Genomic DNA, 13810 nt, shown 5'->3' on the forward strand with positions numbered 1-13810 from the left:
GTCAGGACGGCTTAGATAATGACCTGTAGAGTGGTCAGCCAAAATCTGACACAACCCAAGAAATAATTCCAAAAGTGCATAAAATGGTCATGGAGGATCACTGACTGAAAATGCAAGTAATCAGTGAAGCTGGGGGAATGTCATCTGAATGAGCATATCACATTTTAGCAGTGGAATTGAATATGAGTAAATTCTCTGCCAAATGGATGCTGCGATTCTTGACGCATGATCACAAATGCATCAGAAAGGAAATTTCCAAAAACTGTTTGACCCCAATTAAGAGCAACCAACAACATATTCTAGATGTAGGAAGTGGTTCTTTTGGATTTTCTTCCGCGTGTATCCATTTTCCAGACAATATTTCGCCAACGTTCCTGTTGGCTTCCTCAGGTCCACTGTAGTGCCGATGCAGGTTTTGGTCCAATATATATACCCTCCGTTTGGCGCCTATTTTGTGGAGGTGTGTTCGGATTCGTTGAAATCCTTGAGGACACGTTTCCACGCGCTGGCGAGGGGGTAGCCGTCCTCGCGGTTGAAATTTCTGGGCGTTTTTGCAATTTCAGTTGCCTCTCTGATAATCCTTGGATAGTAGCGGCCTTCTTCATTCAAAAAGTGGCGTTGTCAAACTCAATATTATGTGTCGGTCCACTCCAATGATGTTCAGCCACCGCTGACTGCTGGAACTGTCTGTTTTGTACGACCCTTCTGTGTTCTGACTCGGCATTTCAGCGCTCTTGATGTTTGGCCGATGTAGGAGTTGCCGCAGCTGCATTTGATTTGGTAGATTCCTCCAGAGATATCTTTTGGGAGGCGGTCTGTCGCATTGACGAGGATATTGGCCATTTTGGTTACGCATTTGACCCTGGCCAAGACGTTGTGTTTCTGGAGGGCCCTCGCAATTTTTTCTGTTGTTCCGGCGACGTACGGCAGGATAGCGTGTGCCCTCGCCTTTTCCTTAGGGCTAGTCTCGTCGGTCCTCTCCAGGGCCATCCGCTTCTTTTCCTCCACCCTGTGCATTATCTTCAGAATGTTGTCACGCCGGAAGCCATTCATCTGGAACATTTCCAGTAATGTTGTTTTTCTTTTCCAATGGAGGCAGCATCAGAGAGAGAGCATGCTCGGTGGAGTAAGGTTTTAATTACTCTGGCTTTTTTGTTGAGGGTGGTGATGGGAGTCTGCATGGAGATATTGGTCTGTATGGGTCTTTTTCCAAAAAACGGAGACCGAAACCTTCTTTGGGATGTCTTCCAGGAGGCCGTCACTCGCGAGCGATTTGATAATCTCTACTGCTTCACCGATCGGGATGCTTGTGAAGAGAGAAACTACATCAAAACTCACTAAAATATCCTCCTTGCTTATTTTGGCCTCTTTTATAATCTCAATGAAGTGAGCGGAGTTCTTCACGTGCGTTGACGACTTATCAGAGAACGGTAAGAGTTGCTGGGCCAAATATTTGGCGAGTTTGTGGCATGGAGAGTCTATGGCACTCATGATGGGTCGTAAAGGGACACCTGGCTTATGGATCTTAGGTAGGCCATACAATCTAGGTGGTTTGGGAGCCGATTCGACGATCCGCCGTCTCTCTTCTGGAGGGATCGAAGACTGTGTAATTATTTGCTTAATCTCTTTTTGGATCTTGGAGGTGGGATCCCGTTTTTCTTCCGAGTAAGTCTCATCGTTCAGGAGACTTGATTTTTCTATTGTAGTCATCTTTCTTCATCAACACCGTTGCGTTCCCTTTATCCGCTGGAGTGATTATAATGTCGTCATTCGTCCGGAGATCTCTCAAGGCTTTCCTCTCCTCTCGGGTGACGTTGGCTTTAGGAGTTTTAGCATTGAGCAGTATACGGCTTACTTCTCCTCGAAGTTCCTCGGCCTCTTCCTTATGTAGCTTCCGGACAGCGTATTCGACTTCGGTCACTAGTTCTTCTTTAGGTAGGTGGGCGGGAGCAACGGCAAAGTTCAGTCCCTTGGAAAGTACGCTGATGGCCGCATCACTCAGATGAATGTCAGTTAGGTTCACGACTGTACGGTCCTTTTCAGGGTCATGAGACTCCAGTTCAGGGTGTTGAAGGCCATGGAGGCGTTCGTACTTTTTCACTCTGGATGTCCTGGTCGAGAAAAAAGAAAATGGGTCTTTGGGACACTCCGTTTTTTGGAAAAAGACCCATACAGACCAATATCTCCATGCAGACTCCCATCACCACCCTCAACAAAAAAGCCAGAGTAATTAAAACCTTACTCCACCGAGCATGCTCTCTCTCTGATGCTGCCTCCATTGGAAAAGAAAAACAACATTACTGGAAATGTTCCAGATGAATGGCTTCCGGCGTGACAACATTCTGAAGATAATGCACAGGATGGAGGAAAAGAAGCGGATGGCCCTGGAGAGGACCGACGAGACTAGCCCTAAGGAAAAGGCGAGGGCACACGCTATCCTGCCGTACGTCGCCGGAACAACAGAAAAAATTGCGAGGGCCCTCCAGAAACACAACGTCTTGGCCAGGGTCAAATGCGTAACCAAAATGGCCAATATCCTCGTCAATGCGACAGACCGCCTCCCAAAAGATATCTCTGGAGGAATCTACCAAATCAAATGCAGCTGCGGCAACTCCTACATCGGCCAAACATCAAGAGCGCTGAAATGCCGAGTCAGAACACAGAAGGGTCGTACAAAACAGACAGTTCCAGCAGTCAGCGGTGGCTGAACATCATTGGAGTGGACCGACACATAATATTGAGTTTGACAACGCCACTTTTTGAATGAAGAAGGCCGCTACTATCCAAGGATTATCAGAGAGGCAACTGAAATTGCAAAAACGCCCAGAAATTTCAACCGCGAGGACGGCTACCCCCTCGCCAGCGCGTGGAAACGTGTCCTCAAGGATTTCAACGAATCCGAACACACCTCCACAAAAAAGGCGCCAAACGGAGGGTATATATATTGGACCAAAACCTGCATCGGCACTACAGTGGACCTGAGGAAGACAACTGGAACGTTGGCGAAATATTGTCCGGAAAATGGATACACGCAGAAGAAAACCCGAAAGAACCACTTCCTACGTCAAAAATCTCCGCGGAAGCCTACATGGAAACAACATATTCTGTTCCAGTTTCTGACAATAGTTGAAACTTGGGTCCACTACTATAGCCCAGAGACAGAACAGCAGTCAAAGCAGTGGAAACATGTTGATTCACCACCACCAAAGAAAGCAAAGGCAATAAAGATGATGGCTTCAGTTTTCTGGAATGCGAAGGGGAGTCTGCTAATAGATATCTTCCCACTGGTCAAACAATTACTGGACAATGCTACGCTAACCTCCTCGGCCAACTACAGCAAAATATGCATGAAAAAAGGCCAGGCTTGCCAAGGAAGAAGGTCATATAGAACTAACAACCAAAGTAGACGAGTATTTTGTAAGCCTGAAGAAAATCTAACTTTCGAGATGAGATCAAGACATTGGAACATCACTGGGTACCAAGTGCATTTGTGTACAGGAAGACTACATTGATAAATAAAAAAGTTTCACCGAGGTAATTCGTTTACTTCAATTCCATTCTGAGAACTTTTTTAATTACCTTCCTATTAAGGTAACTAATAAATCGAAATTTTATTTAAATAAAAGAGAGCTTAAGCTCAGATAAATGGTGATAATTTTCTAGAGCAGTTTTCTGATACAATGACACAATGTCGGGTTACGACTGCTCTCCAACATACTTAAATGTTCCTATCTGATATTGAAATATTATTTTATTTAAATATAGGTTATCTGTACTATTATTATAGGTAATCTACCAGTTAAGGTAGGTTTTGGATGGACACAACTGCCAAATCAATCTTTTCTCTCCTAACAAAGCACAACCCAATATCCTCCTCCACAGCAAAATCCATCTTCATTTATGTACACTTTCTTCCCGTCCAACACCCTTATCCTCATCCTGCCCTTTCCTTGTTTGCCTAACATTTTCCCCTCTATCACACCTTTTAACATCCCACTACCAATCAATATGCTCAGTATCCACTTTATCTGTCTCCTTAGAATTTCTCCCAACAATCCCCTCTTCTGTGCCACCACTACTTTCACCATTTTGGTGCTAAACAATGCTGAGATACTGTTCTGTTCCAACTGTTCCACTAGCTATAGGTATTGCTCTCCTACTTTAATGTTAAGCTTAGCCTTCATCTCTTACGAAAATGGAATAATCTTGTTTTATTGATATTGATTCTCATACCATATTTATCAAACTGAATTTCCAATTCACTCAGCAATACTTGTAATTTCTAGACTAAATGACACATGAAAGCTTGGTCATTAGCAAACCTGACTGATTTTATGAATCCCCCTCCGACTTTCATTTCTACCTCCAGTTCTTCCAAATTCCTTTTTAATCATTTCCTCCACATATACGTTGAACAGCACCGGTTCGAATGGGCAACCCTGCCTTGCACCTCTTCCTAGCACAGCCCATCCGGACTCCCCATTCCCCACTCGCACCTGAGCGTTACCGAAATGCTCATGGATTTGGGGTGGGAATCATTAGAAGAGAGACGATTCAATGCAAGACTGAAATTATTAAATAAATTCAGATCCGCATGTTTCAGCACCGAGGTCTCGCAGATTATTCGTACTTCTACATACATTGGTCGCTTGGATCATGCATATAAAATTCGGGAAATAGATGACAGGACTAGCCGACTCAAGGACTCCTTCTTCCCACGGACAATACGGGATAGCAACTGTAGGATTATAGATAGTAAAAATTCCACTTGCCACCCTTCAGTGTCTAAAAAATAATTAGTTCTACTTAAATGCATGCTCCTCCACATGTGTTTTGTTATAATAACCCATTCTTTCCGAATGACCTCATTCGTGTTCTGTTCATCTGTTTTTAAGTTTCCCTTTCAATCCCTCGTCCCTCTCCGCGGGGGGAAATTCCTGCTACCTGCAACGTTGGGTCGAATTCCCTTCCTTTTACTGTCTCTTTGGGGGGTTGAGTGTTTTGTGGTGCATTTTCATGTGGTAGTGATGTTTCACATTCTTGCTTGTTGTGTCCTGGCTTGCGTGTTTTAGGATGGCTTTCGTGCTGTATCCTGGGGTGCAGTTTTTTGTTGTTTGGCGGTGTATGTGTTTGCATGAGTATTGGATGGAGGGAGTTTTGCATGAGTGTGTGCGCTGCTGGGGTGTAATTTTCCGTGTTGTTTTTTGCATGTGGTATTTTTCGTTTTTACGGTTGGTGACCTAACACCCCCCGCCACACGCCCTTGCGGCGGCTTGCGGGGTATTATGTAGATGTAGATGTAGATGAGCAGTCTGAGACATGTACAGGTTGCGGATTGGCCTCCTCTTCCTCCTATCTATTCCTATTTTCTGCAATACAATCATTAGTTTTTCCTAATACACTCTATCAAATACCTTTTCAAAATCTACAAAACAGGCAAATATGTCCTGATTGTTTTCTATATTCCTCTCAATCAGTGATCTCATTACTGTAATGGTAACCTGCATGACTCAGCCCTTCCTAAACCCAAACTGATGAGCCCGTAAGTAATCATTTGCCTTGGTCTCCATCCTTTTGTTGATTATCCTGAGAACTACTTTAGCTGTGTGAGAAACCAAACATTGTTCTGTAGTCCTCACAAAATGTAGCCTTTACCTTTTTCGGAATAGGAACTATGAGTGATCTCAGAAGTTCTTCTGGCCAGATTCCTTACCCATAGATGCTACCAATCAGTCCATACAGCCTCTTCCACCCACATTTTCCCAAACATTTCAGTAATTCCACAGGAATGTTGTCCAATCCCACGGCTTTATTTCATTTCATCTCCCTTACATCTTCATAATACCCCGCAAGCCGCCACAAGGGCGTGTGGCAGGGGGTATTAGGTCAACAACCGTAAAAAGGAACAATACAACATGCAAAACAACAACGTGGAAAATTACACCCACAGCAGCGCACACACTCATGCAACAATCCCTTCATCCAACACTCATGCAAACACATATACCGCAAAACAACAAAAAACTGCACCCCGGGATGCAGCACGAAAGCCATCCTACAACACGCAAGCCAGGACACAACAAGCAAGAATGTGAAACATCACTACCACATGAACATGCACTACAAAACACTCTACCCCCCGAAGAGACTGTAAAAGGCAGGGAATGCGACCCAACGTTGCAGGTAGCAGGAATTTCTCCCCGCGGAGAGGGACGAGGGATTGAAAGGGAGACTTAAAAACAGATGAACAGAACACAAATGAGGTCATTCGGAAAGAGTAGGTTATAATAACAAAACACACAAGGTTAGTGGAAGAGCATGCAATTAAATGGAACTAATTATTTTTTAGACGCTGTTGGCAAGTGGAATTTTTGCTAATGCCCTCTTTATCTCATTATTGAGAATGCCTGGACCTAAGCTATCTTCGTCGATGACATTTTCTCTTTCTATGTCTAAGCTTGTTGGCCTAAGTTCTTTACCATTCAGTTCTTCTTAAAATTCCTTCCATCTCTTTTGGATCTTTCATAAGTCAACTATTATCTTACCCGACTAATCTCTAACTGTTAGCACAGATCTCCCTTTCTTACTTCCCGATAGTGATTGAACTTTGCTGTATAGTACCCCAATTTCACCCTTCCTCCACAAACTTTCAATATCCTCACACTGCGTCTTCCACCATGCTTCTTTTGCTTTATTTGTTAACCCTCTCAATTTATTATTCAACTCTTTGTACTTCCTTCTGCCTAACTCTGTATTTACATTCTTCCACTTCCTTCTCTCATCTACCTTTCTTATCATCTCTTTAGTGATCCATGGTTTCCTTGCCCTTTTCCCATTAACAAGTCCTATAGTTTCTTTGGTGGCTCTCAATATCAATATTTTGATGAATTCCTATTTTTTCCTCAGTAGAACTCAGCTTTTTCCCCATCCATGATTTTCTCTACAGGCGCCTGATACTCCTTCCTCATCATTCCAGTCAGTACTTTTAAATCCATTACCTAACCGTTGCCCCTGCCTTATCTTTTTGAGTCCACATGCACTCTCGGGAGACTGAATTGATCACGCTGTTCCTAAGTCTGTACCTAGCCATAATATAATCTAACTGATGCCAATCTGAGTCACCTGGCACTTTTCAATTATAAATACAACTTTTGTGGTGTCTAAACCAACTGTTGGTGATGATAAGCTCGTGTCTCTTGCAGAACTGAATCGTTTTCTCCCTGCAGTCATTCCTTGGGCTTAAACAGTAATCCCCTGCCTTATCACCATCTCTTCCTTTGCCTACCGTTGCTCTGTAATCCCCCATCACTATCAAATATTTCCCTGCAGGAACACACGTGATTATGTCCTCTAACTGATCTTATGTCCTATCAACCTCTTCCTCCTTATGATTGCCTGGTGGCATGTTTACCTGAACAATGACCAAATTTGTCAGTTCTGCTTTTATCTCCAGTAGTGATATTCTATCCGTTGCTTGCAGTACATGTATGTTGACTAGGCTTCTTCATCACTTTTAATTCAATATTATGGCAACCCCCCCTTGTATCTGTCCCCTCTGCTGTATATTACTCTCTAACTATTACTCCAGTAATTCCTGCTACCTTCCATCTCACCTTGCATAGATCTAAAACATCTTTATTTCCCCTTTCCATCACTCTATATTTATATTCTCTAATTTTCCTGTCCTCAACATTATCCCTACATTCCAAGTTCCTATTTAACTTATTTGACCTTCTTCTTCTGCGTCTCTTGTGCTGCTGCTGTCTGTTTTGCATTGCAAGGCTTTCATGAGATAACGACTGTCAAAGCCTTGCCTCTCCCGCTGCCAAACAAGGCACACACATGATTCGGCCGAGTCGTAGTAGCCAGTTCCTCTCTACTGCCCAATAGGGGAATCTTGGGGTTTTATGAAGGTGCTTTCCCATTGCCTTTGTCAATAATATTTTTAACGTGATAACTCAATGGCCTTCCCACTGGGGTAGATGCCTTTGCAGCCTCCTCGCTGAGGAACAGATGCTGTGTGGACTACCTTTTGCCTGGATCTCAACCTTTGACCTATCTGGCATGGGTGCTGGTCTGGCATGCAAATATCATTCCTCCCACCAGCACAGCTCTAGGAACCATCAGAACACACCAGCCCTTCCACCATGTCAAGGTTCTATGAGGGCGGTTCAATAAGTATCTGTGTTAGACGACAAAGGGCATTACTGAGGGAAGTTTATGTTATCATCGTGTGCTGCCATCTATTAAACGATGGTGAAACAAATATCAGACTAATTTAAAGGTTTGTTTGGATTTGGCAGCCATTCGAGTAAGACGTATTTCGTGATTTTTGCTAAGATTGAAAAAGGGCAGTATCGTTCGGTAATTCGCTTTTTGTTTTTGGATGGGAAGAAATGCGAGGAGATAAAAGCAAACTTGGATGCTGTTTATAGGGACACTTCGCCATCTATGACCACAGCTAGATATTGGTTCAACGAATTTAAACGTGGGCAAACATCTGTTTTTGATGAGGAGCAACCAGGACGCCCGGCAGACGTGGTTACCGAGGAAATCATTCATAAGGTCCACGCCATGATTCTCGTTGATCAACGAACGAAAGTGCGCGAAGTAGCAGAGGACGTGGGTGTGTCGACCGGAACGGCAATTAATATTTTACATAATAAGTTGGCGATGAAAAAATTGTCAGCCCAATGGGTGACGTGATTGCTCACAGTGGACAACAAGCTGATCGGCTGTGAACTTCGAAGCAGTGTTAGCAGCAATTTAAGCGAGATCCGAAGGTGTTTTTGCATCAGGTTATCACTATTGATGAAACCTGGATTCATCATTACACACCAGAAACTAAGCAACAATCAAAGCAATGGATTTCTCCCGGTGAATCTGCTCCAAAGAAGACGAAGATGGTTCAATCGGCTGGAAAGATCATGGCGATGGTTTTTTGGGATGCAAATGGCGTCATCCTCATGGACTTTTTAGAAAAAGGAAGAACGATCACTGGGAAATACTACATTGAATTATTGGACTGCTTTGATAAAAAAAAATAAAGAGACACGGCCGCATTTGGCGAAAAAGAAGGTGCTGCTTCACCACAATAATGCACCAGCACATTCATCCGGAGTTGTCGCCGCCAAACTGCATGAACTACGTTATGAATTGCTGCCGCACCCCCCGTATTCACCTGATCTGGCTCCCTGCGACTTTTTCTTATTCCCTAACATGAAGAAATGGCTCACGGGGAAAAAATTTAGTTCAAACGAGGAAGTTATTGCTGAGACAGAGGCGTATTTTGGAGAGTTCGACAAATCCTATTTTTTGGAGGGGTTAAAAAATGGCCGGAAAGTTGGGAGAAGTGTATCTTTTAAAAAGGGGACTATGTTAAAAATAAAAAAACTGTTTTTGAAAAAATGGTTTCTTCATTTCTAACATGGGTACTTATTGAACGATATTCACACAATCTATTGAAGCTATCTAATCTAAACTATTTAATAATAATACAGCTGATGTTATTTAACGACAAGAGAAAAAATATCCACATCACACAAAATTACGGGGCCTTATTTATAAATTAGAATTAGACAATTAGTATAAATTACTTTACACTTTCAGGCTTCTATAAGTGAAATTGTATGATGTCCATATTACATGAGTTTGTAATTTTCCACAGACTTTATTTCACAGTACAACGCGTTTCACCGACCTGCGGCATTATCAGGTGATGATGCTGCAAGTTGGTGAAATGCATTGTACCTTAAGATGAGGTCTGCAGAAAATTTCAAACTCATTTAATGTGAACAGTACAAATTAGTTATCATTAAAATATTGCATATTTACTCATGCATAAAAGACCTTAGGGAGCTAGGTTCAATCAATTCTAGGATGTAGGTTGATTCAACCAAGAGTGACTTTTGGTGACAAAAACTGCAGCTGTTATCATAGCTTTTAGTTCCTGGTATTAAAAATGATAAAATTCTGGAAACCACAAACATTACACACAAAATATATAGGCCCTGGGAGCTTTTGTCAACAGAGGAAGATGCTTTACATGACTTTCTTTACAGAGAAGAAACTGATACTTCCACTTCATGTGTGGACAGCGAGACAGTTATTTTCATGATAAAAGTGATAGTTTGGATGAGTTGTGAGAGGGGTAATTGCAATGTATGTTTATGGTTTGGACATGGGTGACATGTCACATTTGAGGCAGGCTAAAGGTGGGGGAGTGGGGGGGGGGAAGGGGCATTACGCTAGCACAGCTCTGAGAGCATCATGTAAATGACCCCCAACCATGTCCCCCGATCATTTGTGTCACCCAAAATTTTGCGGGTTGTCCAGGCATTTTAATACCCCCCAAGAAAGAAGTGAACCAGTGATGATTTCAGCTATGTAGACAAGATATGAACACTTCTCCTCTTTTATATAGGAGAGATAATACCTTCAATAGAAAAATTTCATGCTTCATCAATATACATAAATGTAATAAATTCATTGTGGGTTTATGAAAACTAATTTGTATCCTAAGTGCTCAAATATATGAAGACATTCTATATTTTTGAATGTGCAGTGTGCCTCATACTATTTAAAGTGAGAAATTTTACAAGCAGAGCTAAGTTCACCGGTCATATTCTGGATTATTTATTCTTTGAATTCTGACGAGTCGAAAACCCTTACGGAAGTAAATGTGAGGAAGGCTATATTCACACAAATAAAACAGCACTAGAAAACAGTGGATGTGGATATTCAATTCAAGTGGTTTTTAGGCACTACATTTATGGTAACGTGATTCATTCATAAGCACACAAGGTAGACAAAACTATGCTATTACAATTCACATTTGAACATAAGTTTATCAACAGCCACCTTCTAGGATTCCAAATTATAATGAAATTTGCAAGGTAATTTTTTGTGGGGCATCCCTGGTATTGGAGAATCTACTGCATGTTTACGGAGCAACATGGTAATACAGGGAGTGGCAACATTACTTCCCTTGTTAAGGGGATTTTGCTTTATAAAAAAGGGAGTTATGTTGCCGCACCCTGTATATTAGGATATAAAAACGTTTCATGGGATATTTGACACCCTATGACATATATTACACCCTTATGCCAGGTTTCAGTTAGTGTAAAACAGCCCAATGCACAATTAATAATGCCTCCAAAACAGATATTTTATAATTCAACTTCAATTCCAATGAAAGTCTCATGAAACAGTGGATCTGAGAACCAAAGGACTATACTGGCCTACCACTACCGGTCAGACCAGTACCAATCTAAGCCCATGAAAGCATCATGTATACAATGCGGCATTTCCAGACTATGGCTTAAACAGTTTGCCATGAAGCTGGCATGAATGGAAAGGGCACCAATGTTGTGGCTATGCAAGAAACAATTAGGGACACTTTTTTGGGAGGGCTATTGGCATTGAGATGCGATGGAGGAGTGTTACAAAACTACCATTCCTCCTGAGAGGAGAGGCAACTGACCCATAGATTATGTGGTGGTCCTGACTGCTGACTCGATGGCCCCCAGAGGAATGCACACTGACGTGGTGGTGGTGATGTGGATGGTGAGGGGCATAAGCATTGGTCGAGGGTGGTGCCGAGGGGGGAGATGGGGGAGAGGGCATGGAGGGAGGGGGCATGGATGCCTCATGGCAGTGTCCTGACAGGGATGTCATCGAGTGGTGGTGGTGCTGGTGCCTGGGTGCCCGCCGGTGCTCCGCTCGGCTGCTTGACACCTCCCCCGACTCCCGTGAGCACTCTGACTGTGCCTTGGCCAGCAGGCGCTTCTTCTGAGAGAGAGACGATACGGGCATCGAGGGCGTGGGGGGTGCAGCAGCTGCCTGTGCATATCCAGCACTGCAGTAGAGGCATGGGCTCGGAGGGTTGGGTCCAGGTCCAAAGTTCTCATACGGGCTGTGTCTGCGGGGCCACACCACACGTACACACATACACACAAAAAGATAATTGTTTAATCAGCAGCCTGGTTTAAAAAGCAATAATTAAAGCATTCAACACAAATGTAGGAGCAAAACAGTTCATTATTCATTACCCACACTAGACAGGTGACTTCAGCACAAGCACTTTTGTTTGACGACGACCCCTAGGCATTGAAAAGCACATTGCACACACATATCCTAATGAACGAGTGGAAAATACAAGCTGCATTTATTCGCATCTTTTGTGCCTCTGTCTTCCTGAAAGGTTGGCCAGCATAATCCAATCACAGTATTTTCTGACTTTATAGGTACTAACGTAAAAATTTCAGGACTACATGAGACTGAGGCAACCAGTTTAAAACTTTGCAAGACCCACCAAGCCTGAAAAGGCCCAAAATCTCCATCAGTTTCCTGCCCCTTCCTCGTTTGCCTAGCATTCATCCCTCTACCTTAGTATACAGACCCACTGCCAATCAATATGCTGTTCATCTATTTTTCCTGCCTCCTTAGGATTTCTTCCAACAATCCTATCTCCTCGCCCACCACACTTCCTCGTTTGTTTTCCTTTCTGTTCACTTCACTGTCCTTCTCCACACCCACATTTCAAAAGCCTCCAATCTAGATCTATCCTCCTGCTTCAGTGACCATGTTTCCATCCCTTAGAAAACCACTCAACATATAAAAGTTTTGAAAAATCTTTTCTCAAAATCCTTACTCAATGTCCCTATCACTTATTCTCTCCTATTTGTGAAAGCTTTGCCTAACGGAATTCTCCTCCTTATGTCCTTACTACTTTGACCGTTTTAATCCAAACCACTTCCGAGATAAGTGAATTGTACCTCTTGCTCTAGTTCATGAACTCCTGCTTTAATAATTAACACAGCCTATCTCCTTATTAAAAACCACATAACCTTTCTTTCGTTCAATTTATTCATCCTATACCTCTAGCACTGACCTTCCAATGCACTCAGCAGAGTTTTCAACCCCTTGGCTCACTGACAACTTAAGCTTGATCATCCACATCCCTGACTGATTTCACGAATTCCCTACTGACTTTCATTCTTACCTCCAGTTCCCCCTTGCCTATTTAATAATTTCCTCCACATATACGTAGAACAGCACAGGTGACAGTGGGCATCCCAGTATTACCCCTCTCATTGACACTGCCCATTTTGACCCACCATCCACCAATCGTACTTGAGCAGACTAAGACATTACAGGTTGCGGATAAGTGCCCTATTCCTCCAATATACTCCAATTTCCTGCAATATACTCATTAATTCTAACCAAATTCACTCTTAACAAACACTTGAAATCTATGGAAAGGACAAATCCTGATTTTATTCTTATGCTCCTCTCTATTAGTGATCTCATTACTGCAATGGCACCATGCCTGCCTCTTCCCTCCCAGAACCCAAACTGATCATCTCCTAAGTAGCCATTCACTCATCTCTCCATCCTTTTATGAATGATCCTGAGAACCACTTTCGCCACTTACAAAATCAAGCTTTTTGTTCTGTATTCCTCACATACTGCTGCTCCACCCTTTTTTGGAATAGGTCCTAACACTGAACTAGCAAAACCTTCCAGCCAGATTCCTTCTCATACATGCTACAATTGCATCAGTCCATAAAAATTCTTTCTCCCACCTTTACCTTAATTTTTAGCAGTTCTGGGGGAATGCTGTCAATCCCTCACAGTGCTATTTGGTTTCAATTCCGTTAATAACCTTTCTATCCTGCGATTGAGTAAGCCTGGACTTAACCTATCCTCATCTAAGTCATATTCTAAGTCATCATTGTCTATATCCCCACGATCCTTCAATCTTACTTCCCACAGCCCAAAAACTTCTACATTTCCTCTCTCCATCTCT

The 13810-nt window shown here is 42.8% G+C and overlaps 1 protein-coding gene across 2 annotated transcripts in view; it reads right to left on the bottom strand.

Moving 5' to 3' along the window:
* Hipk (Homeodomain interacting protein kinase) overlaps positions 1-13810 on the bottom strand; it is a 105556-nt gene that overhangs the window by 23225 nt on the left and 68521 nt on the right. For both annotated transcript variants that reach the window (XM_071586110.1, XM_071586109.1), the window contains one exon: positions 11483-11920. In XM_071586110.1, the coding sequence (XP_071442211.1) occupies positions 11483-11920 (438 nt within the window). The remainder of the gene's footprint in view (positions 1-11482; positions 11921-13810) is intronic.

This window comes from Hetaerina americana, unplaced genomic scaffold (assembly GCF_022747635.1).
Source record: "Hetaerina americana unplaced genomic scaffold, ioHetAmer1.1.p SCAF_20, whole genome shotgun sequence".
Classification (NCBI taxonomy): Eukaryota; Metazoa; Arthropoda; class Insecta; order Odonata; family Calopterygidae; genus Hetaerina; species Hetaerina americana.